The sequence below is a fragment of the Chiloscyllium plagiosum genome, unplaced genomic scaffold (genome assembly GCF_037043375.1).
Source record: "Chiloscyllium plagiosum isolate Xiang-an unplaced genomic scaffold, Cpla_swu_hap1 HiC_scaffold_9, whole genome shotgun sequence".
In the NCBI taxonomy this organism is placed as follows: domain Eukaryota; kingdom Metazoa; phylum Chordata; class Chondrichthyes; order Orectolobiformes; family Hemiscylliidae; genus Chiloscyllium; species Chiloscyllium plagiosum.
Window position 1 is genome coordinate 100,597,541 of NW_028270147.1, and position 25,508 is coordinate 100,623,048.

General features: G+C 42.3%; 1 protein-coding gene across 2 annotated transcripts in view; it reads right to left on the reverse strand.

Moving 5' to 3' along the window:
- Positions 1 to 25,508, reverse strand: part of LOC122554081 (rab GTPase-activating protein 1-like) — a 496,968-nt gene that overhangs the window by 418,805 nt on the left and 52,655 nt on the right. For both annotated transcript variants that reach the window (XM_087990933.1, XM_087990934.1), the window contains exon 4: positions 5,128 to 5,335. In XM_087990933.1, coding sequence (XP_087847059.1) covers positions 5,128 to 5,335 — 208 coding nt within the window. The remainder of the gene's footprint in view (positions 1 to 5,127; positions 5,336 to 25,508) is intronic.

Below are 25,508 nucleotides of genomic sequence, written 5' to 3' on the forward strand. Positions count from 1 at the left end.
GGAAATAACAAGTTCAATACAACGGTCCTTCTAGCTAGTCCACACTGGCATCGAGCCTTAGGTCTGCACTGGGCCTTGATTCCTGATTGCTCTGGGCTTCACCTCAAAGCTCTCGAGGCCGGGAGACAGCCTTGGAATCACCTTGAACCTGGAAGTCCAAGCTGAGGCCACACTGGGCCGAGAGACCACCAAGCTGGGCTAAGAGAGCGCCACGCCGGGACGGGAGACTGCCATGCTGGGTTGGGAGACCCCCATGCCGGGCCAAGAGGACACTTTGCCAGGTCCCTGCTGAGGCCGGGAGAGCGAGAAGAGAGAAAAGAGGAGAAAAAAAAAGGTCTTTAAATGTGAAATCCTGTACAAATCCTTTTTACCGGCCCCTGGGAATTAGTTTTAGTTTTCTAAAAGGCTAATTTACAGAGATTGTAACAGTAAGTCAGACCAAGATGGCAGCAGAGTAAATGCCAGCTTCAGACAGCGCTCATCCGCTCCATTCATTTCTTCTTTTTACTCCTTCTCTTTTCTTTCTTCTCGCTCTCCCGGCCTCAGCAGGGACCTGGCGAAGCGTCCTCTTGGCCCGGCATGGGGGTCTCCCAACACAGCGTGGCAGTCTCCCGTCCCGGCGTGGCGCTTTCTTAGCCCAGCTTGGTGGTCTCTCGGCCCAGTGTGGCCTCAGCTTGGACTTCCAGGTTCAAGGTGATTCCAAGGCTGTCTCCCAGCCTCGAGAGCTTTGAGGTGAAGCCCAGAGCAATCAGGAATCAAGGCCCAGTGCAGACCCAAGGCTCAATGCCAGTGTGGACTAGCTGGAAGAACCGTTGTACTGAACTTTTTATTTCCCTATTTTCTCCTTTATTGCTAAAACTAGACTGTTTACCTCTTCATTTTTCCAATTTTCTTTTCCTAAAAACTTGCACTGAAGAATCTGTACCAAGGTACCTTGTACCTAAGATGATATCATAAGTGGCGACTTCTAAACTTTCCACTGCACTCAGTTGAGCACTTGACAATAAAGCTAATTCAATTCAATAAATAGATGAATAAATAAGTTCATAAACTAATTTGATATAAAACTCACATTTTTCAAAGTCTGAAAAATTGACAAATTTATTTGAAGTAATCACAAAGATACAACATTATTTTATTCATAAGAAACTAAACTGTTCCTTAATTGGATGATGGTAATGAGCAGTAACTTCTCAAAAACCACTTGTTTTAGTATATGTTCATTGCACTCTTTATAGTGGGATTCATAATTCAAAAAAATCTTAGGGAATCTAAAACTAGAGACCATCAATATAAGGAGACAGTGAGGTCTGGGGATGCCGGAGATCAGAGTTCAGACTGTGTTGCTGGAAAGGCACAGCAGGTCAGGCAGCATCCGAGGAGCAGGAAAATCGACATTTTGGGCTGTAGCCTGATGAAAGGCTCTTCGGATGCTGCCTGACCTGCTGTGCTTTTCCAGGAACACACTCTCAACCGTCAATATAAGATCCAGTACAGAATTCAGAAAAAACATCTTTATCTAGAGAGTCATTTAAATTAAAAAAAATAACTTGCTACTATGTGGAGTAGTTACAACAAAACTACAGATGCATTTCAGGGGAAGTACATGATGGAGGAAGGATCTGCAGGGGGCTAACAAACAGTCAAAAATAATGATTCGGAGATGCCGGTGTTGGACTGGGGTGTACAAAGTTAAAAATCACACAACACCAGGTTATAGTCCTGGTGTTGTGTGATATAGTCCAGGTAACAGACAATCAATTCTTCAATGTATAATTTCAGTTACATCACACTGCAAATTTTTGCTATAAATTCTGTGTTAAAATCGAGCCCTCCACAATCACCTAATGAAGGAGCGTCGCTCCGAAAGCTAGTGTGCTTCCAATTAAACCTGTTGGACTATAACCTGGTGTTGTGTGATTTTTAACTTAGTCAAAAATAAGACATTGTTCAGCAATCTTCAAACAGCCTAACCCAGCACCTACCAAAAGATACTGAGAATATTTTCTGTGACAGGATTGTCTGTTTCAGTGGGCTGTAAATCAGTAGCTCAGTTGTAACAGAACCAGAGTAAAAGATAGCAACTGAAGAAAGTGAAAATCAGATAGAATATTGTGAAACTTACATGTTAACAAACAACATTATATCAAAAGATAAAGAAGCCAAAGAAAGAAGAGTTGGGTAAATAAACACAACTCCTCAACTTAGGGAACCTACTGGTCCAATGGGCTAACATTCCATTTCTTTAAATACCTGCTCAACAGATGAGCAGTTCCTAAAGGGTCACAAATTGGTTGGTTACAGTTATTCAGAGAAAGTGATGTTGACCATAGCTCTTGATCCACTACAATCTTTGTGCAAAAAGCAGGTTACCCAACAAAAAAAGAAAAACAGTACATATGCTCAAGTCAGAACTGCGTGTAGCTTGGATGGGAATGTGGAGGTAGGGTTGCCTCCAAGACTATCTGAACTTCTCAGTAATAAAGGATACTGTTGGATTTGAGTTTCGCGAGTTGTTGCATTGAATTGTAGGTTATGCATATTGCAGTCACAGTATACCGATGATGACAGTTCAACATTGATTGAATATTGAATGGAATGAACATATTTGAGTCAATTCCTCTGTTCTAGATGAAGTTAAGCTGTTGTTGTTGCTGCACCCAGAAAGTGGGGGAATATTCTCTCAACATATCCTTGATCTCAGCTTTGCAAACAATGGAAAAGAGCATTGAAGTGGGACATTTATTGCTGAAAAGGCCAATTTTTATGACACATTTGTAGCCAATAACTGACAGGGCTGGTCTGGATTAGCTTCTGGTCAATACTAAGCCACAGCATATTGAAGGTGGGAGACTCGAGCAGTGTTGGCACTAATGAAGGTCAAAAAAAATAGTTCGGGCTTTCCCCTTTTTTGGATTAACTATGAACATCTCTTTTCGATCTATTGAAGGAGCAGCTGCAGATGGGTGGGCTGAGATTAATTTCCTAAGTAATTCTCAGTGATGTTTGAGGACTGTGACAGTTGGTCTCTGACAACCACAATTACTTATTTTGTATCATGTCTGACTTCATCCATTACACTGCTTTCAATTCAACCTCCACTGGCCTCAGACTTGCCCAGGCTCTTTAGGACATTCTCAGTGCAAAGCTAAATGTCACAGAGATGGACCAGCCATATAAATACTGTGGCCACAAGAGTATGTTAGAAGCTAGAAATTCTATGGCAAATAACTCACCTCCTGACTCCCCAAAGGGATGGGTGCAACGCCAACAACACTCAACAAACTCAACAACGTTCAGAAAAAGCAACTTACTTGACTGGCACTCCATCCACTACCTTCAATATTCACTCTCTTCACCACCTAGTCAGAGTGCCAATGCAGCACATACTATTTACAAAATGCACAGCTACATCTCACCAAGGCTCTTTGACACGTCTTCCTGTTGTGGAGGAGACTAAAACAATGGGAAATATTTTAAATATGAGGTCTCCCATTTTAAGAAAGGGACAAAGAGAATTTTTGTTTTCTTTCAGAGTGTTGCTAAAGCTCTGCAAAAAGCAAGTTACCCAACAAAGAAAAGAAAGAACAGGATACAGGGAATGAGGTACTGTTGGATTTGAGCTTCGCATGTTGATGCATGGAATTGTTGGTTATCCATATTGCAGTCACAGTACACTAATGATGACAGTTCAACATTGATTGAATATTGAATGGAATGAACACATTCGAGTCTTCCCCGGAAAGCAGTGAAGTCTGTTACTAAAGTTATTCAAGGCTAAATTAGGTCAATGTTTTGACAGAGAAGATTATGGGATGCAGTGAAGCTGAGACCAAAAGCAATCATCATGTTGTTTTCCAATGCTGCAGCAGGCTCAAAAAGCCAAATGGCTCCTCTTTGTTCCAGTGTTTCTTCTAAACACACAACCACTTCCATCTGGAAGATACACCGGGACAAGTTTCCCTTCAAGCCACATACCATTCCTGTTTTGGAAATATATTGCTATTCCTTCACTGCCACTGAATCAGAATCCATGAACTCCCACCCTAAAGCACTGCGGGTGAATCTACACCAAATGGACTGCAGTGGTTTAAGAAGGCAGCTCACTACATCATCTCAAGAACACCTGGGCAGCACGGTGGCACAGTGGTTAGCACTGCTGCCTCACAGCGCCAGAGACCCGGGTTCAATTCCCGCCTCAGCAAACTGGCTGTATGGAGTTTGCATATTCTCCCCGTGTCTGCGTGGGTTTCCTCCGGGTGCTGCTGTTTCCTCCCACAGTCCAAAAAATGTGCAGGTCAGATGAATTGGCTATACTAAATTGCCCGTAGTGTTAGGTGAAGGGATAAAATGTAGGGGAATGGGTCTGAGTGGGTTGCTCTTCGGAGGGTCGGTGTGAACTTGTTGGGCCGAAGGGCCCGTTTCCACACTGTAAGTAATTTAATCTGATCTAAAAAAACCACCTGGGAAGGTCAATAAATCCTGGACAACCAGTCATGCCCACATCCCATGAATTAAAAAAAAAATAAAGGCAGCAACTTCACCTTCTCCTTTAAAATTGACAAGAATGTTTGGATCAAGGCTGGAATGAGTGCTTCAAGCATTATCCAACTTAAGTATTGATTATCTGATTAATTCCATAGCATCAGGTTTGATGCAGGGTCACGGTTGTAAAAGAACCACCATTTCATTTCTGAAACTCCGGTTCTATATTCAACCCACATTCCCCTGAAGAAGAAAGTCTCTCTTTGCTGATCTCACACTGGCATGACAACCAGCTTCATTGTTGGAAACCACAGGAAATTAAACCATAGTTTAACTCAATTAAGAACTTTGATATATCAAATCAAATTTTTATAAGAATTACACTAATGCAGAGACAGAAATTACTCCCTGTGATTATAGTTAACTGAGAACAATTGATGTCAACATTGAGTCAAACCTCAAAAACAAGTGCCATTCCCAAGGTTGATATCACTCAACATGTGCACAGGATGAAGGTTTGCATGCCATCTTGAGATTTCTTTGTTAAATTAAAGGTAATTATCCTCATTGTTTATAGCTAACATCAATTAGTTAGTAAAGTTTGAAAAATAATGCAAAAACAGAATGACTGGCCAGCCTTACCTTACGGATCCATCTGCAACATTTGGCACATACAGGGTTATGTGGATAGGAACTCGGCAGCTAGCATGGAGGTTGGCCATGGCACGAAGAGCCTCTGCTTCATTGCGAGGAGAAGTCACCTTAGTGCAGCCCAGGTAGGTTAACTTGTTGAACAGCACACTCTCCTCTTCTTCAGCACTGGGTGACGCAACTTTAGGTGCAAGGAGTTCTGTTGAAAATATATCCTAAATCAGTCTGATTGCAACAGGACGAAGTACATCACACTGACTTCCAGCATGCAATTTCCAAGAAAAACAACTGAAAATATTGGAAAGACAGCTGCCCCCCATACCCACAGGGGACATGTTCATCGACCGACTGCAGAACCCCGAAACCACGGATAGGAGCGAACTCATTCATTTATTTGGGAAATGTACCTTCCCCGCAGCCTCCTGGTCCCTGGTTCTGGAACATTCCCTATAATATGTTCGGGCCGCGGTAAACCGCAGGTAACTGAAACAGCAGTAACTAGACTCGCGGATACAGGGATCGCCCTGTACACAGTGTGTCATGGTGAGCGAAAATCTGCATTGGGAACAGGTGGGTTGCTACACTTTGGGAGCACACTCTTCACTAGACTCCAGATATTCTCATAAGACTGCCGACCTATTAAGATTGCCTTGCTTCTAAGGAGCACTATCTATTGAGTGGAACGGAGCACACAAATTCTGAGAAAAGCCTCATCAGCAATGACCTTCCTTTGTGACAATTTGTGATATCCTGCTACATCAATAAAATCCTAAATTAAATTAATTCCACTTCCTGGAAGGTGAGTAGATAGCTGGGATGGAACAGAGTGTAGGAAACCAGATCATCTGTAGAAAGTTCATAAAATAGCAGGAACTTTTCTATCTTACCAATCATATATTCAGGGTGAGCTTGTCAATTGTATAAATAATTGGCTTAACAATAGGAGATAGAGTAATGGGGTGTTGCTTTTCGGATTTCAGGTCTGTGAACAGTGGTGTTCCAGACAGACTGGTTCTGGTTCCTCTTTTGTTTGTCATTTATATTAATGATTTGGATGAGAATATAGAAGGCATGGTTAGTACGTTTGCAAAATTGGTGGCATAGTAGACAGTGAAGAAGGTTTTCTAAGATTACAAAGGAATCTTGATGAAATGGTTCAATGAGCTGAAAAATGGCAGATGGAGTTCAATCTGGATAAATGCGAGGTATTGCATTTTGACACATCAAAGGTAGGGCTTGTACAATTAATGGTACAGCCTTGTGTAGTGTTGTAGAACAGAGGGGCCTAGAGGTTCAGGTATATAATTCTTTGAAGTTTGCATCATGTACAGAAAGGATGGGTAAAAATGCTTTTGGCACACTTGCCTTTGAGTATAGGAGTAGGGAAGCCATATTGAGGTGACCACAGAATAGAATAGAATCCCTCCAGTGTGAAAACAGGCCATTTGGCTCAACAAGTCCACACTAAACCTCTGAAAAGTACCCCACACAGACCCATTCCCCTACTCTACCCTGTAACCTTGCATTTCCCCAGGCTAATGCATTTAACCTATGGGCAATTTAGCATGGCCAATCCTCCTAACTTGCACATCTTTCGACTATGGGAGGAAACCAGAGCACCCTGCAGGAACCCATGCAGACACGGAAGAACATGCAAACTTCACACAGACAGTCGTCATAGTTGGAATCCGAGGCAGCAGTGCTAACCATAGAGCCACCGTGCCAGACAGGACATTGGTGAGATCTTTTCTGGACTACTGTGACCAGAATTCTGGTCACCCCAGTTATAGGAGGGATATTAAGCTGGAGGTGGTTCAGAAGAGATAGAGTTAATAGTAGTTATCTTTTCCATAGGATGGAGGATTTCAAAGGAGGGGGCATGTTTTTAACAGGCAAATCTTTACACAGAGGGTGGTTCTTGTATGGAATGAACTTTCAGAGGAAGTGTGGATGCAGGTACAATTACAACATTTAAAAGACATTTACATTTAAAAGACATTTGGACAAGTACAGAACAATCTCTGTTATCCGAACACCAATTATCCAAATTTTGGATTATTCAAACAAGATCTCAAGGGCCCGTAAAAACATTACATAAAAGAGGTATTACCAACACTGTTGCGATGATCACGTCTTTTGCTTACAATGATTAAAAGTGAATTCGGATTACTGAAATGCTGCCGAGAACAGTCAATGGGAGCCCAGGCACTGTCTCCAAAACTGTTAAAACTAGGTTTTCAAAACACACAGACACACAGCAGCTTTGCAGCAGTCCCCTAACTTTGCAACTGGCAGATGTGAAAACTGTCAGTATTCTCTGAGGAAGTAGCAAGATGGAGATTAGTGTAAAACCACCCCGACACATGCCTCTGAGCAGCAAACAAATGGAAAATAAAACACCCGAGGCTGGATTTCCCTCACTCAGTTTGCACTTTTCATGTTCTCAACAGCGCCATTGAAGTCTCCAGATCTGAAAGGAGGAGAATTTGCAAACATGCATTTTTTTTAAAGATAACAGCCAGCTCTATCTAACCAGGGGGTCACCGCAAGCACTCAGTCATAACCCACCCATTCCCCTACATTTATCCCTTTTACCTAACACTACGGGCAATTTAGTATGGCCAATTCACCTGACCTGCACATCTTTGGACTGTGGGAGGAAACCGGAGCACCCGGAGGAAACCCACGCAGTCACGGGGAGAACGTGCAAACTCCACACAGTCAGTCACCTGAGTCAGGAATTGAACCCGGGTCTCTGGCGCTGTGAGGCAGCAGTGCTAACCACTGTGCCACCGTGCCGCCCAATGTTATTACTAATGTTATTGCTAATGTTATTACTAATACCATCTTCTATATCATTAATATATATTGTAAAAAGCTGCGGTCCCAGCACTGATCCCTGCGGTACTCCACTGGTCACTGCCTGCCATTCCCAAATGGAGCCGTTTATCACTACTCTTTGTTTCCTGTCAGCCAACCAACTTTCAACCAAAGTTAGTACTTTGCTCCCAATACCATGCGCCCTAATTTTGCTCACTAACCTCCTATGTGGGACTTTATCAAAAGCTTTCTGAAAGTCCAGGTACACTACATCTACTGGATCTCCCTCGTCCATCTTCAGAGTTACATCCTCAAAAAATTCCAGAAGATTAGTCAAGCATGATTTCCCCTTCATAAATCCATGCTGACTCTGACCTATCCTGTTTCTACTATCCAGATGTGTCGTAATTTCATCCTTTATAATAGACTCCAGCATCTTTCCCACCACTGAGATCAGACTAACTGGTCTATAATTTCCTGCTTTCTCTCTCCCACCTTTCTTAAAAGTGGTACAACATTAGCCACCCTCCAATCCGCAGGAACTGATCCCGAATCTATCGAACTCTGGAAAATAATCACCAACGCATCCACGGTTTCTCGAGCCACCTCCTTCAGTACCCTGGGATGTAGACCATCAGGCCCCGGGGACTTATCAACCTTCAGACCGAACAGTCTCTCCAACACCAATTCCTGGCAAATATAAATTCCCTTCAGTTCAGGTCCTTCAGCCACTGTTACCTCAGGGAGATTGCTTGTGTCTTCCCCAGTGAACACAGATCTGAAGTACCAATTCAATTCTTCTGCCATTTCTTTGTTCCCCGTAATATATTCCCCTGTTTCTATCTTCAAGGGCCCAATTTTAGTCTTAACCATTTTTTTGCTTTTCACATACCTAAAAAAGCTTTTCCGATCCTCCTTTATATTTTGGGCCAGTTTACCTTGGTACCTCATTTTTTTCTCTGCGTATTTCCTTCTTAGTAATCCTCTGTTGTTCTTTAAAAGCTTCCCAGTCCTCTGTTTTCCAACTTATCTTTGCTATGTTATACTTTTTCTCTTTAAACTTTATATGTTTCTTAACTTCCCTCGTCAGCCACGGCCACCCATGCCTCCTCCTAGGATCTTTCTTCCTTATTGGAATGAACTGATCCTGCATCTTCTGCATTATACACAGAAATATCTGCCATTGTTCCTCCACGGTCATCCCTGCTAAGGTATTGCACCATTGAACTTTGGCCAGGTCCTCCCTCATAGCTCCATAGTTCCCTTTATTCAACAGAAATATTGTCACTTCCGATTGTCCCCTCTCCCTCCAGAATAGCAGATTGAAGCTCACTGTATTATGGTCACTACTTTCCAATGGCTCCTTCCCTTCGAGGTCCCTGATCAATTCTGGTTTGTTGCACAATACCAGATCCAAAATTGCCTTCTCCCTGGTAGACTCCAGCACCAGCTGTTCTAAGAATCCATCTCGGGGGCACTCCACAAAGTCTCTTTCTTGAGGTCCAATACCATCCTGATTCTCCCAGTCTACTTTCATGTTAAAATCCCCCATAACAACTGTAGTAACATCTTTGCGACAGGCCAATTTCAGCTCATAATTCAACTTACATCCGACATCCAGACTACTGTTTGGGGGCCTGTAGATAACTCCCAAGAGGGTCTTTTTACCCTTAGAATTTCTCAGCTCTATCCATACTGACTCTACATCCCCTGATTCTAGGTCCCCAGGCGCAAGGGATTGAATATCATCCCTTACCAACATGGCCACCCCACCCCCTCTGCCCGTCAGTCTGTCCTTACAATAGCACGTTTAGCCTCGAATATTCATTTCCCAGGTTCTGTCCACTTGAAGCCACGTCTCAGTTATCCCCACAATATCATATCTGCCAATTTCCAAAAGAGCCTCAAGCTCATCCATCTTATTTCTAATGCTTCGTGCATTCATATATAGTATTTTTAATTTGTTACTGCCCTCACCCTTCCATCAACTCCTATTTTACTCAACCTTACAGCATGATCCCTTTTTGAGTTTTCTGCTTCATTGATACAGTTGTCTTTCTTGACTTCCCTGGTTCTAACTTTCCCTTCAATTTCCTTCTTAAACATCCCACCCCACCCCCCCACCCACCCCCACCCCCACCCCCCCCACTTAGTTTAAACGTAGCTGTGTTGCAGTAGCAAACCTGCCTGCCAGAATGCTGGTCCCCAACCTATTAAGGTGCAAACCGTCTCTCTTGTATAATTTATGCTTACCACAAAACATACCCCAGTGATCCAAGAATTTAAATCCTTGCTTCCTGCACCAGTTCCCCAGACACACGTTCAAGTCCATTATCTCCCTGTTTCTGGCCTCACCAGCCCAAGGAACTAGAAGCAAACCGGAGATAACCACCTTGGACGTCCTGCTTTTCAGCCTTCTTCCTAGTTCCCCGAAGTCCCGCTGTAGTGTGTTCCTCCTCTTCTTCCTGACATCATTTGTGCCGACATGTACCGCCACCTCTGGCTCTTCACCTTCGTCCTTGAGGATTTCCTGCACTCTGTCTGTGATGTCTTTAACCCTAGTACCAGGAAGGCAACACACCATCCTTAAGTCCCGCCTGCTGCCACAAAAACCTCGGTCAGTGCCTCTCACTATGGAGTCCCCTCTTACCACGGCTCTGTGTGATGTCCGACTCTTCCGCTCTGCCTCCATGCCAACTTTTGATTAACAGACCTGGATGCCTCGCGGACTGGCAGTGTCATCTGTCTCTACTGTTTCCAAAAGATTCAACTTGTTCCTGACAGGTACTTCCCACGGGGTCTCTTGCACCTGTCTCCTCTCTGCCTTCCTCATCGTCTGCTCTCTTCTGGTATGGTCGGTGTAATAACCTCGCTGAAGGTCTTGTCCAGAAAGATCTCGTTCTCTCGGATGAGCCTAAGGTCCTCGAGTTCTTTCATCAGTGCTGCAATATGCTTGGTCAGTAGCTGAACGTGCACACACTTTCCACACTGATATGAGCCAGACACACCAGAGTCATTGATCTCCCACATCAAGCACGTAGCACACTGAACCAGCTTGGCAGTCATGTCTTCACCCTCTTCAACTGTGGCATAATCACTTCACTCAACCTCCTTGTCAAAGACTCCTGAGCTAAAGCCTCACACTTTTCTTGGACTCAGCCCTCTCACCCTTAATTCCTTTATTATTCAAGAAAAATCTCTCTTAGCTTTAAAAACATCCATTGAATATCTAGTGTCAACTACTTCACTGGACAGGTTTACATCCCTCTAGGTGAAGAAGTTCCTTCTCAATTCAGTCCTAAATCTGCTCCCTCTAATCTTGGTGCGATGCCTTCTTGTCCTAGTTTCACCTGCCAGTGGAAACATCCTCTCTACTTCTATCTTATATATTCTTTTCATAATTTCATATGTTTCTATAGGATTCCCCCTCATTCTTCTAAATTCCAACAAATATAATCCCAGTCTACTCAGTCTCTCTTCATAAGCCAACCCCCTCAACTTCAGAATTAACCTAGTGAACCTCCTCTGCAGCCCCTCGAGTGCCAGTACATCCTTGCTCAAGTAAGGAGACAAAAACTGCACGCAGCACTCCAGGTGTGGCCTCTCCAGCACCCTGTACAGCTGTAACATAACCTCCCTGCTTTTTAAACTCAAGCCCTTTAGTAATGAAGGACAAAATTCCATTTGTCTTCCTAACTACTTTTTGTACCTGCAGACCAACCCTCTGTGATTCATGCACAAGGACACCCAGGTTCCTCTGCATAGCAGCATGTGCAACTTTTTACCAATAATCCTTTTTGCTGTTACTCCTAACAAAATGGATGACATCACATTTATTAACATTGTATTCCATCTGCCAAACCTTTGCCCACTCACTCAAACTATCTACATCCCTCTGCAAACTTTCACAGTCCTCTGCACACTTCGCTCTGCCACTCATCTGAAAACTTTGACACACTACATGTGGTCCCAACTACAAATCATCAATATAACTTGTGAATAATTGCAATCCCAACACTGATCTGAGGCACACCACTAGTTACTGATTGCCAACTGGAATAGCAATTATTTATCCCCACTTTTTGCTTTGCGGTAGTCAACCAATCCCCAATCCATGCTAATACGCTACCCCCTAACACCATGCATCTTTATCTTTTGCAGCAGCCTCTTGTGCGGCACCTTGTCAAAGGCCTTTTGGAAATCTAGGTACATCACACCTACTGGGTCCCCGTTGTCTACCTTGCTCATAATGTCTACATAGAATTCCAAAAGATTAGTTAAGCATGACCTACTTTTCATGAAACCATGCTGCATCTGTACAATGGGACAACTTCTATTTCTCCTTTGCTATTTCTTCTTTGATAATAGACTCAAGAATCTTCCCCACTACAGACGTTAAGCTAACCTGTCTATAATTCCCCATCTTTTGTCTACCTCCTTTTTTAAACATGGCATCACATTTGCTGTTTTTCAATCTGCTGGAACTGCCCCAGCAAATTTTCTAAAATTCCAGCACTTGCTATTTCTCCCGCCATCTCATTTAGTACTTAGAACATAAAACATTACAGCGCAGTACAGGCCCTTCGGCCCTCGATGTTGCGCCGACCTGTCATACAAATCTAAAGCCCATCTAACCTACACTGTTCCATGTACATCCATATGCAGTACCCTAGGATGTATTCCATTAGGGCCAGGATACTTGTCTATCCTTTGCTTCATTAGCTTGCTCAACACCACTTCTGTAATAATGATTGTTTCTAGGTCCTCACCTACCTTTGCCTCTTTGTCAATTACTGGCATGTTATTAGTGTCTTCCACTGTGAACACCGACACAAAATATCTATTCAATGCCTCGACCATTTCATCATATCCCATAACTAAATGTCCCTTTTCATCCTCAAATGAACATACGTTTACTTTAGCCACTCTTTCTCGTTTTATATATTTATAGAAAACTTTTGCTATCTATCTTTATATTGTGTGTCAGTTTCTTCTCATGTTATATCTTACTTTTCTTTATAGCTCTTTTTGTGGCTTCCTGTTGACCTTTAAAATTTTCCCACTCTTCTCATTTCCTGCAGATCTTAGCCACTTTGTATGGTTTCTCTCTCACAATTTGATAGTCTCTCTTATTTCTTTAGACATCCATGGCAGATTTTTTTTACAGTCCTTCCTTTTCACTGGAATAGACTTTTGATAAGCACTTTGAAAAATTGCATTAAAAGTCCCCCACTGCTAATCAAACTGTGCCACCATAAAATGTTTGTTTCCAGTCTACTTTAGCCAAGTCCTCCCTCATCCTATTGCAGTCTCCTTTGTTTAAGCACAGGATGCTGATATTGGAATTTATCTTCACATTCTCCATCTGTATTCTAAATTCAACCATACTGTGATTGTTCCTTCCAAGAGGATCCCTAACCAGAAGGTTGTTAATGGTTCCTATCTCATTACACAGGACCAGATCTAGGACAGCTTGCTCCCTCGTCAGTTCCATTCCATACTGTTCAAGTGTGTGGCCTCACATGTCCTAAAGGGAACTGCTTGTTGTATCTTTGCTTTTGGACTCTCCCACAAACCAAACCATCTTCCATACTCTATGCACTATCATTTTAAAGACCTCGATAATTTTAAAGAATCATTAATAATCTTGAGAAAAAAATGCACAAAATTATAATTATAAGAGTTCTAGTTTATTCTCAAATTTGCACTTCCTCTAGCTTCAATTTATTGTTCATGTAATATGGGGACAGGAACAATACTCTGAAGTGTGGTCAATGCAAGGTTCTCCAGAAGTTGATACAATATCTCTGGTGATACTAGAGTTCAATAATAGTGATTCATGAGATGTGGTTATGATTGCAGGTGATAAGTGTGTCTTTATGAAGAGGAGGAAAAGTTTAACTGGGTTCAACCTCAAGGTTATCCTCATGTTCCAAGACATCAGATGTTTATCTCAGTAGAAGAGGATAAAAGCTCAAGGTTTTAGAGAAGGTAAGGAGCCATCCTTACCTGCTCTAGGTAACATGTGACTCCAGACCTACAGCAATATTGTTGACTCTTGGAAGGGTTTAATGTGGTGCAGTGTGTGAACCATAGCAGTAGGTGAGCATGTGGAGTGTTTGAGGAGATCATAGAAGTTAAGACAAATAAGGCAAAAGTGAGGACTGCAGATGCTGGAAACCAGAGTTTAGATCAAAGTGGTGCTGGAAAAGCACAGCAGGTCAGGCAGCATCCGAGGTGCAGGAAAATCGACGTTTCGGGCAAAAGCCCTTCATCAGGAATCAGGGCTTTTGCCCAAAATGTCCATTTCCTTGCTCCTCGGATGCTACCTGACCTGCTGTGCTTTTCCAGCACCACTTTGATCTAAACGCTGTAAAGACAAATAAGTCTAATAGGAAACTCAGGCAGGGCCAGGTTAATGAACACAGCAGGACTAGCGGTCTGAAATGTACTTTTGTTAATGCAAGGAGTATAACAGGTAAGGCATATGAATTTATAGGTGAGTGTGTGGTGTTGGAAAAGCACAGCAGGTCAGGCAGCATCCGAGGAGCAGGAAAATTGACGTTTTGGATAGAACCCCTTCATCAGGAATGAGGCTTGTGGGCCAGTGGGCTGAGAGATAAATGGGAGGGGAATTGGGGCTGGGGGGAAGGTTGCTGAGAATGCAATAGGTAGATGAAGATGGGGCAGAAGATGATAGGTCGGAGAGGAGGGTGGAGCGGATAGAGCGGTCAAGAGGGTGGTGCCAGGTTGGAGACTTGGGACTGGGATAAGGTGTGGTGGGAGGGGACATGAGGAAACTGGTGAAATATGAGTTTTTAGAGAAGGTAAGGGGGGGGGAGAGAGAGAGGGGGGGGAGAGAAGACAGAGAAGAGTTGCATTACAGATTAAGAAGAATGTCACAGTTAAGAGAGGACACCTTGGATGGTTCATCCAGCGAGACCACATGGGTAGAACTCAGGAATAAGATAGATGCAATCACTATGATGGGGTTATACCTCGAACCTTCCATTGGCCAGCAGGAGATGGAGGAACAGATATGTCAGTATATTATAAAAAGATATAAAAACAACAGGGCTGTTGTAGTGAATGATTTTAACTTCCCCTATATTGACTGGGACTCCCTTAGTGCCAGGAGCTTAAATGAGGCAGAATTTGTCAGGTGCATCTGGAATGTTTCTTGAAACAATGTCAATAGTCCAACTAGGCAAGGGGCCGTATTAGATCTTGTACTGGGGAATGAGCCTGGCCAGGTGATCAAAGTTTCAGTAGAGGAGCAGTTAGGGAACAGTGACCATAATCCCATAAGTTTTAAGATAGTTAAGCAAGGGTAAGGATATGACGAGCCCTCCAGTGCAAATGTTGGAGGAAGGATAATTACAACAGCATAAGGCAGGAACTGAAGAAATTAGATTTAGGGTGGCTATTTGAGGGCAAATCTGCACCTGACATATGGGAATCTAAAGGTTTTAAAGGCCAGTTGATCAGAGTTTAGGACTGGCATGTTCCTGTGATGATGAAAGATAAGGATGGCAATTTTTGGGAGCCCCGGATGACAGGAGATATTGGAAGTTTAATCAAAAAGAGAAAGGAAGCATGTGTAAGGTTTAGGAAACTAAAATCAGACTAGGCCCTTAAAGAATTTCAAGGAAGCAGGATGACTTAAACAAGGAATTAGGGAGGCTAAAAAGATCTTTGGCAAGTAGAATTAAGGAGAGTCCTGTGGCATATTAGATGTACATTAGGGGCAAGAAGGTAGCTTGGGAAAGGGTAAGTCCACTCAAGGACAAAGGAGGGAATTTCTGTGTCCAGCCAAAGGAAGCGGGTGAGATCCTTCAAGAGTATTTTGTATCAGTATTCACCAACATGTGGATGATAGTAAGATTAGGGAGGGGTATGTTGACATTCTAGGGCATGTTTTTATTATTAAGGAGGTAGTGGCACTGGTGTCTTAAAAATTATTAAGAGAGACAAGTCTTCAGGGCCTGTATCCCAGAATACTGAGAAATGCAAGGGAAGAGGTTGCTGTGGCTTTGACAAAGCTCTCTATTATCACCTATAGCCACAGGCAAGGTCACAGAAGACAGGATAATAGCAATGTTGCTTCTTTGTTTAAGAAAGGCAACAGGAGATACTCCAGGAAAATATAGGCTGGTGAGCTTTAGATCAGTAGTCAGGAAATTATTGAAGAAGATTCTTAGGGACAGGATTTGGAAAAGAATGACTTTATTAGGATGTTCAACATGGGTTACTGCTGGGGAGGTGTTGTCTCACAAATTTGATTGATTTTTTTTGAGGAAGTGATGAAGATCATTAATTTACTAAAATGTCTGGCAAGGTCCTTCATGGGTAAGCTGGCCCAGAAGATTAAGTCACATGGGATCCACAGTTGGTAGGTTGGATACAAAATCTGCTTGGTCATAGAAGACCAAGAAGGGTAGCTATGGAGGATTGTTTTTCTGACTGAAAGTTTGTGACCAGTGGTTTTCCACAATGATCAGTGCTGGGACCTCTGCTGATTGTTATATATAAATGATTTACATGAAAATGTAGGTGGCCTGATTAGTAAGTTTACAGATGACATGAAAATTGGTGCAATTGTAAATAGTGAGGAAGGTTGTCAAAGGATACAGCAGGATATAGATCAGTCAGAAAGTTAGGCAGAGAAATGACAGAATTTAATCCAGACAAGTGTAAGGTGATGCATTCTGGGAGGTAAATTGCAGGACTCTTACGAACATTGGTAGACAGAAGGATCTTGCAGTGCAAGTCTATAGCTCCCTGAAAGAACAAGTGGATAACACAAGTGGATAAGCTGATAAAAAGAGGTTTCCAGCATGCTTGCCTTCATTAGTTGGGGCACTGAATATACACGTTGGCAAGTCATGCTGCAGCTATATTAAAATTTTTGTTAGGCCTCATTTGGAGTAGCGTGTGCAGTTCTGGTTGCCACATTATAGTGTAATGATTGTAACAAGGTCAGCCAACTTGACCTCACAGAACATGAGCTCCCTGATTGGGGCTGTTAATCTGCGAAAAATTAGACAGGAATTAGCCTGCAAGTCCCCAACAATAACTCCAGACATCATGAAGTCTCATGACATCAAGTCAAAAATGGTAAGGTAATCCCCTGCAGATTACCATCACTGAACGCCCCCACAATCAAATTCATAGGGTCACTTTGATCAGAAACTGAACTGGACCAGCCATGTAAATACTGCAGCTAAAGGAGCAGGTCAGAGGCTAGGAATCCTGTAGTGAATATCTCACTTCCTAAACTCTCCTAAACCTGCATACCATCTATAAGACACAAGTCGGAGGTGGAATGGAGTGCAGCTCCAACACACTCAAGAAATTTCACAGAAGCCAGGATAAAGCAGTCCACTTGACTGGCACCAACCTATAAACAAGCATTTCTTCCATCACTGACCTTCAGTAGCAGTAGAGTGCACCATCTACAAAATGCACTGCAGAAATTCACTAAGGCTCCTTCAACAGCATCTTCCAAACCCATGAGCAATATCATCTCACAAGAAAAGGACAGCAGAAACACCGGACCACCGCCACCTGCAAGGTTCCCTCCAAGTTACACACCATCTGACTTGGGAATATGTTGTCATTCCTTCACTGTCACTGAGTCCAAATCCTAGAACTCCCTCCCTAACAGCACTGTAGGTGTATCTACAGCAAATGGACTTCAGTGGTTCAAAAAGGCAGCTCACCACCACTATCTCAATTAGGGATAAGCAATAAATTCTTGCCCTTCCTCAGCTGATTAGTCAGTAATGCTCCACTTGGAGGAAGTTCTGAGGGCATACATTGCATCATTGCATAAGGGAGTTCAACATCCATTAGCAAGATTGATAGCAGTACTTATGGTGACAAACCTGGTTGAGTACTTAAGGATATATCTGCAAGACTTGTCTTTCATTAAGTTGTGAAGGAACCAACAACAGGGGAAAACCTACTAAATATTTTCTCATCAATCCATCTGTCATAGATGCAACTGTCCATGCCAACATAGGTAGATGCTGACCTTGAAAAGGTGAAGTCGCATTGTCACACTAAGGAAATTCTACATAAGTGTTGAACAGTGACTGCAACATGTGTTCAAGAAAGTAGTGAGACAGAAAGCGGGAAACTACAGGCCAGTTCACCTATATCCATCACTGGGAAATGCAAGAATCTATTGTTAAAAAGGTAGCTGCAGCACATTGGAGAAATTCATACTACTATCAGGTACAGTCAATATGATTTAGCGCAAAAAAAGTATGATTTTATCTTTCATTTGAGGATGTAAAAACAGAGTGGATAACTGAGAAGCAGTAGACATAGTGCATTTGGATTTCCAAAAGGTAATCGATAAGATGTGACAATAACATTTACTCCACAAGATCAATGGTGTTAGGTTGACATATTATTACGGATAGAGGATTGGCCAACAAAAGGGAAAGGAAGACAGAATAAATGAGTCATTTTCAATTTAGCAAACTCTTACCCAGTGGAGTGTTCCAGGGTTCAATGTAGGAATTTCAACAATCTGCCATTTATGTTAATAACTTAACTGTCATGACCAACTGCATTGTTGCCACATTGGTTGACAATATGAAGATAGGGGCATTTAAGCGGGCATTGGATAGGCATATGGAGGATAGTGGGCTAGTGTAGGTTATGAGGGCTTGGATCGGCACAACATCGAGGGCCAAAGGGCCTGTACTGCGCTGTATTGTTCTATGTTCTATAAAGTAAGACCCTGCAAAGGGATATAGATAGGTGAAAAGAATGGGTGTAAAATTTGGCAGATGGAGGCACAATATGGAAAAATATGAGCTTGAACATGTCCACATTGGCAGAAATAAACAAGTAAAATATTGCTTAAACGCAGAGAGCTTTGTTACAAATAGATTCAAGTGTTTTTGTATATGAATCACAGATTAATATGCAAGCCAACAAGGATAACAAGTGGTCTTCATCAAAAGAGGACTGCAGGATAACAGTAAGGAAGTCTTGCTGTACATGCAATGGTGAGACTATACCTGGAACACTGTGTACAATTTTGGTTTCCTTACTTCAAGAGGAAGTGTAGTTGCAGTGATAGCACATCAGAGAATGTTCTAGCCTGACTCTGACTCTTTTAATGGTGAGTTTGTCTTACTAGCAAAGATTGAGCAATCCAGATTTACAGTCACTGCAGTTTAGAAGAACAAGACATTATCTTATTGAAACATATAAAATCCTGAAGTGACTCAGCAAGAGATTGACAGGATGTCCCCTGCAACTGCCCCACCCCAGGAGAATTTAAAACTAGGGCATAATTTCAAAGCAAGAAGTCTCCCATTTAAATAAGGAGGAACATCTACTCTCAGAAGGTCCAGCTATTGAATGCTGAATCATTCAGCATATTACTGAACTGAGTTAGAGAGACTTTTAATTGATAAATTACTCAACGGTTATTTAAGGGCAACGAGATAAACAGTGGAATTAAAGCCACATCTTTCTTTTTATATCTGCGGCATTACCACCATGCTAAATGGGACAGATCTGGAAAAGATCTAGCAACTCAAAACTGCACATCTAAGAGGCACTGTGGGCCATCAACAGCAGGACAAGTGCATTCAACCTTAATCTGCAACTTCACAGCCCCATATATCTTTCACACTATCACTGCCATCAAGAGGAGATCAACCCTAGGATCAGCGCCACATGAAGCCATCATATAAGACTACTTGCATGTCAAACAATGGAAACAGTATGTGTTGCAAGCGACCCCCCAGTTGATCAGAAAACGCATACCTACTCATGAATGGTGGTGGACAATTGAGTGGAAAAGTGTGGTGCTGGAAAAGCACTGTGGGTCAGACAGCATCTGAGGAGCAGGAGAGTCAACGTTTCGGGCACAAACCCTTCATCAGGAATGACAATTAAATAGTTAACTGGACAAAAACGCAGCTCCTCACATATCCCCATCCACAAAGGTGGGGCCACCCCAGCACAGCAGTGCAAAAACCAAGGCTAAAGTATTCACAATAACCCCCAGCCAGAAGTCCCAAGTGGACGATCCATCTCAGCCTCTTCCAGAAGTCCTAAGCATCACAGATACAGTCACGCCACCAAATCCATGTGAAATCAAGGAACATGTGAAGGCACTGAATACTGCAATGATTCTGTCAATATCACAGTGCTTAAGAACTATGTGACAGAACTAGCTGCATCCCAAGCCAAACTGTTCCAGCACAACTGCAACACTGGCATCTACTGGACAACGTGGAAAATTGCTCAGATACGTCCAATACACAAAAAGTGGGACATATCGAACCTGATAAAACTCCATCATATCAAATCTATTCTTGATCATCAACAAATCAATGGAAGCTGTCATTGACAATGTTATCAAGTAGGACTTATACCACAATAACCGGCTCACTGATGCTCAGATTCGGTTCTGCAAAGGTCACTTGGCTCCTGACTCCAATATTGCCTTGATCCAATCATGAACAAGGGACCTGAACTCTCAAAGTGAGGTGACAGTAGCTACCCTTGACATCCAACCCGAATTTGAATTAATATGGTACCACGTAGCCCTGGCAAAATTGAGGTCAAGGAAAATCTAAGGGAAATTTATGGAGTAGTTGGAATCATGCCAAATATAAGAGTTTGCTGTTGGAGTTCAGTGACATCAAACCAAACACATAATTGCAGGAGCTTCTTAGTGCACTACCACACTAAGAACATCTCCAGGTTCATTCGTGACCCTTTCCTCACCATGAGGTCAGATGTGGGGATTGTCATTGATGACCACATGTGGTCGAGTTCCATTCATGCATTCTCTGGTAGTGCGATGTGTGTGTGTGTGTGTGTGTGTGTGAGAGAGAAAGAAAGAGAGAGAGAAAAAGAGAGAGAGAATGTGTGTGTGTGTGTGAGAGAGAGAGAGAGAGAGAGAAAGAAAGAGAGAGAGAGAGAAAAAGAGAGAGAGAATGTGTGTGTGTGTGTGTGCGTGTGTGCGTGTGTGTGTGTGTAAAATGAAGAAAACCCAAAAAAGCTTAAACACAATCCATACACAAAAAGACCTCGTTTCACTGATCAACCAAATTAAAGGATGATAGCCACACTGAAGTCAACAGCATCTCAGCAACGCGAAAATGAGAAGGACTGCAAGAGAAATAACTTTCCACTTGGTCTTGATTATTGACGCTCAGAATTTTCTTAATCCTATATATATTCTTTTCAATCCTTGGCATTTGTATTAAACATTCTGTCTTTCATCTGTCTTAATTCTGATTGAATGCGTGAATATGGAGCTTTGAAGGCATATAGTTTATGTTGCATAAATTAGAAATTGTTTCTTTTTACTGCTTTTGTTGCAATCAATAAAGTTCATTTCTGTTACTGAAAGAACCAGCAGTGAATTGCATTGGACTCTGAATAGCAGTCAGTCAGGCAAATTGATCATCTTTGTGTTCTCATTGGGATTTTACATAGTTACCAACTTTGGGACAACTTGTGAATGATGGGACACGATTATCGGTGTTCTCCTCTCAGGTAAGTCGTGAAATGGTGCAAACTTTTTTCCAAGTGTTATCTCTTCTCAAAAGGCAAATCATTAAATAAATCTACCAGATCACATCAACATCAATTCAATCAACAATAAACAGAAATGTTACTCTGTTGCCAAGTGAGATTGGATAGGAACTGTTCAATATCAGGATGTTCAAAAACCAAAGTTTACTAAGCTCGCAGGGACTTATCAAAATCAACCTCATGTATGCTTTTCCATAATGTGAGATGGTGATGTCATGGTATTGTCACCAGACTAAAGCAGAGGTCCAGTTAATGCACAGGGCATATGGGCTCACATCATCCAAGGCAGCTGTTGGAATTTGAATTCAATTAACAATTCTCAAATTGAAACCTCATTTCAGTAATAGTGACCACAAACCTATTTTATTATTATAATTATCCATCTAGCTTGCTAATGTTTGGAAAACAAAAACTGTCATCCCTATCCGTTAAGATTAACCTGCAGTGTGTGGCTGACTCTTAGCTGTTTCTAAAATGGCTGTTCAGTTCAACACCAATTCAGAATGAACTGTTAATTCTAGCCTTGCCAGCAAGACCACGCATGAAAGAATTTTTTTTTTAAAAGCATTAATATGAAATGCTTCCATATTAATTTCTCAGAAAGTGAAGACCACCCTACATTTCAAGTTGACTTGTCCGAAAGCAGGGAGTTGGTGACAACCCATTGATATGAGGAAATCAATGAGAATCACCATGTCTTCAAAGTGTTCTGAAATACCACAGCGTAGGCGTGGGTGGATCACAACACAGTTTAAGGAAGGAGCTGTTATATTATCCAACTCCACATTGACGATACAAGCACGGCTCAGATATCATTAGGCTACTCACCAGCAACGTGATGGAAGGAGTCATCGACAGTGCTACATGGCAACACCTGTTCAGCATCTGCTCATCAACACCCAGTTTGGGTTCCACCAGGGCCACCTAGCTCCTGACCTCATTACAGCCATGGTTTAAATATGGACAAAAGAGAGGAATTCCAGAAGTTAGGTGAGAGCGACAGCCCTTGACATCAATGCTGAATTTGACCAAATGTGGCATGAAGGAGCTTGAACGTAACTGCAGCCACAGGCAATAAGGGGAAAACTATCCACTGCTTGGAGTCATACATGGCACAATGGAAGGTGGTTGCGATTGATGTAGATCAGTCATCTCTGCTCTAGGATCTCCCTCAGGAATTGTTTAGGTTGTCCTAAGCCCAACAACTTTCAGCTGCTTCACCAATGTCCTCCCCTCCATCATGTCTATGCTTATCTATGCTACTTAACTACGTGATCTGCCTGTATTGCTCACAAGACAAAGCTTTTCACTGTGCCTCGGTACACTTAACAATAAATTCACTAAACTCAGATATGGAGATGTTTGCCCCTGTTTGCACAATGTTCGGCACCATTCACTACTGCTCAGATACAGAAGCATTTGTCTCCAAACACAGCAAGACCTGGATAATACCCAGGCTTGGGCCAGAAAGTAACAAGTTACACTAGTGTAACACAAATGCCAGGCAACAACTACATTCATTAAGGGGACAATCTAACCATTGCTCTCGACAACCTGGAGGCTATCATTTACCAGAAACCGAACTGAACAAGCCATATAAATAAAATGGCTATAAGAGCAATTCACCAAAGCCCCTAGCTTAGCATGATTTAAACTCATGACCACTTTCATCTAGAAGGACAAGGGCAGCAGATACAAGAGAACACCACAACCTGCAAGTTCCTCTCCAATCCATTTAGTATCCTGACTTGGAAATATATCGCTGTTCCTTCACTGTCACTGGGTCAAGATCCTGGAATTCTCTAATGGCATTGCGAGATCTCTACATCACATGGATTGCAGCATTCAAAAAGGCAGCTCACCACCACCTTCTCCAAGAAAACTAGAGACAGGCGATAAATCCTGACCCAGTAAGTGATGCCCACATCCCATGAATGAAATTTAAAAAACGACTGGCATGATTTCGCCTTGACAAAGAGGCAAGAACAAGTTTTGTTTTCCATGGTTGACACAGCGGATGGCAGTCAAATTATCAGTCCAGGGACACCTGAACGTACCCTTCACCAAATATGTCAAAAATTTAAGATCTATACGAGCCAAACATTAACTCAAGCCTAAGGTGTTTGATTCGATTAGATTAGATTCCCTACAGTATGGAAACAGGCCCTTCGGCCCAACAAGTCCACACCAACCGTCCGAAGAGTAACCCACCCCCTCTGACTAATGCACCTAACAACTATGGACAATTTAGCACGGTCAATTCATCTGACCTGCACATCTTTGGAATGTGGGAGGAAACCGGAGTGCCCAGAGGAAACCCATACAGACACGGGGAGAATATGCAAACTCCACACAGACAGTCGCCCAAGGCTGGAATTGAACCTGGGACCCTGGCGCTGTGCGGCAGCAGTGCTAACCACTGAGTCACCATGCTGCCCAAGATCTCTCACAAGATGGTGCGTGAATCCATTAAGAACCAGCAATGGGTTTATGCCAAGGAATTGTTCTTCTGCAAGCAAAAGCCTGATGGAATCAACATTTTGTCCTGCAACAGGTTTTAAGTTTATTCTGGTAAATCATTTCACATAAACTTCAATGATTGCAAAATTAACTTGGAGCTCAATTTGTTGTCTTCTACAAAAAATCTTTTCTTGGGGGAAATGATCAAGCAAAATACACAAAATTGCCCAAAAGCATTCCTTGTTAACTGCACAAGAATGATCTCCTTCCTGGTTGAGAAACATCAGAGGCATGCAGTAACTTGCAAAGCCATATTTCATAACATGATATCAAATTCCAGCAAGCTTGGCTCTTAACTAGAGTATGTAAACAGCATTCCAAAAAGGGAGAAAGATAGCTACCCACACTCAACACGTTGAGGTCAAACAGGTGATAAACATTTAGCATTCAAGTGAAAAAGAAATCAGGATTTGAGCATCACTTTTGAGGAAATGTTTGCAAAGATATGTGTGCCCTCATTTTCCACAATCAAATCAGCTTTACAGATCTCTTCAAACAATTGGTACAAATATATTTTCTACTAAAGAAATAAGTAGCTGTAAGTTGAACATCGTCTAGTATTCTAAAATTACACACAATTCTCCAGCCGAAGCCAAGTTTTATCTGGTTCCAGTATAACCTCCCTGCATCATAAACTCTATGCTTCAGCTAATAAAAGCACGTATCCCACATACCTTCCTAATCACTTTATCCACTGTCCTGATATGTTAAGGTACTGGTGTCCCTCTGATCATCAGTGCTTCCCAGAATCAGAACATTCATTATGTGTTCCCTTGCCTTATTTGTCCTGCCCAAGTGCATCACCTCAATTTATCGTATTCAATATTTGTATTGTCTGCAAACTTACAGATCAATCCTCTTCAACTCTAAACCATTTATACAAACCACAAATGGCAAGAGACCCAACAGTGACTTCTGTGGGACACCCCTGGGCACTTACATTCAGTTGGAAAAACACCCTCACTCATCACCCTCTGCTTCCCGACACTCAACCAGTTGTGGATCTAATTTTGCCAAATTTCCCTGGATCCCATGGGCTCTTACCTTTGCTATCAGACTTCCATGGGGGACATGTTCTTATGGTCTCAATGTAAAAAATAAGAAATAGGAGCAGAGTAGAATATTCGACCATCAAGCCTGTCTCACCATTCTACAGGATCAGAGTTGTTCGGCCCCAAACCACAACTCCTCCTTCATGCCAGCTCCTCATAACCGTCAACTCCAGACAATTTCAAAAATCTATTTACCTACTCTTTAAACACTTTCAGTGATCTATCCTTCATAGCTCTATGGGGTAGAGAATTCAAGATATTGACTACCCTGTGAGAGAAAACGATTCCTTCATATCTTAGTTTTAAATGAGAATCCCCTTATTCTGACACTATGTCCTCTAGTTTGAGATTCCACCACGTGTGAAAACACCTTCTCAACATCTACCCTATTAAGCCCCCTCA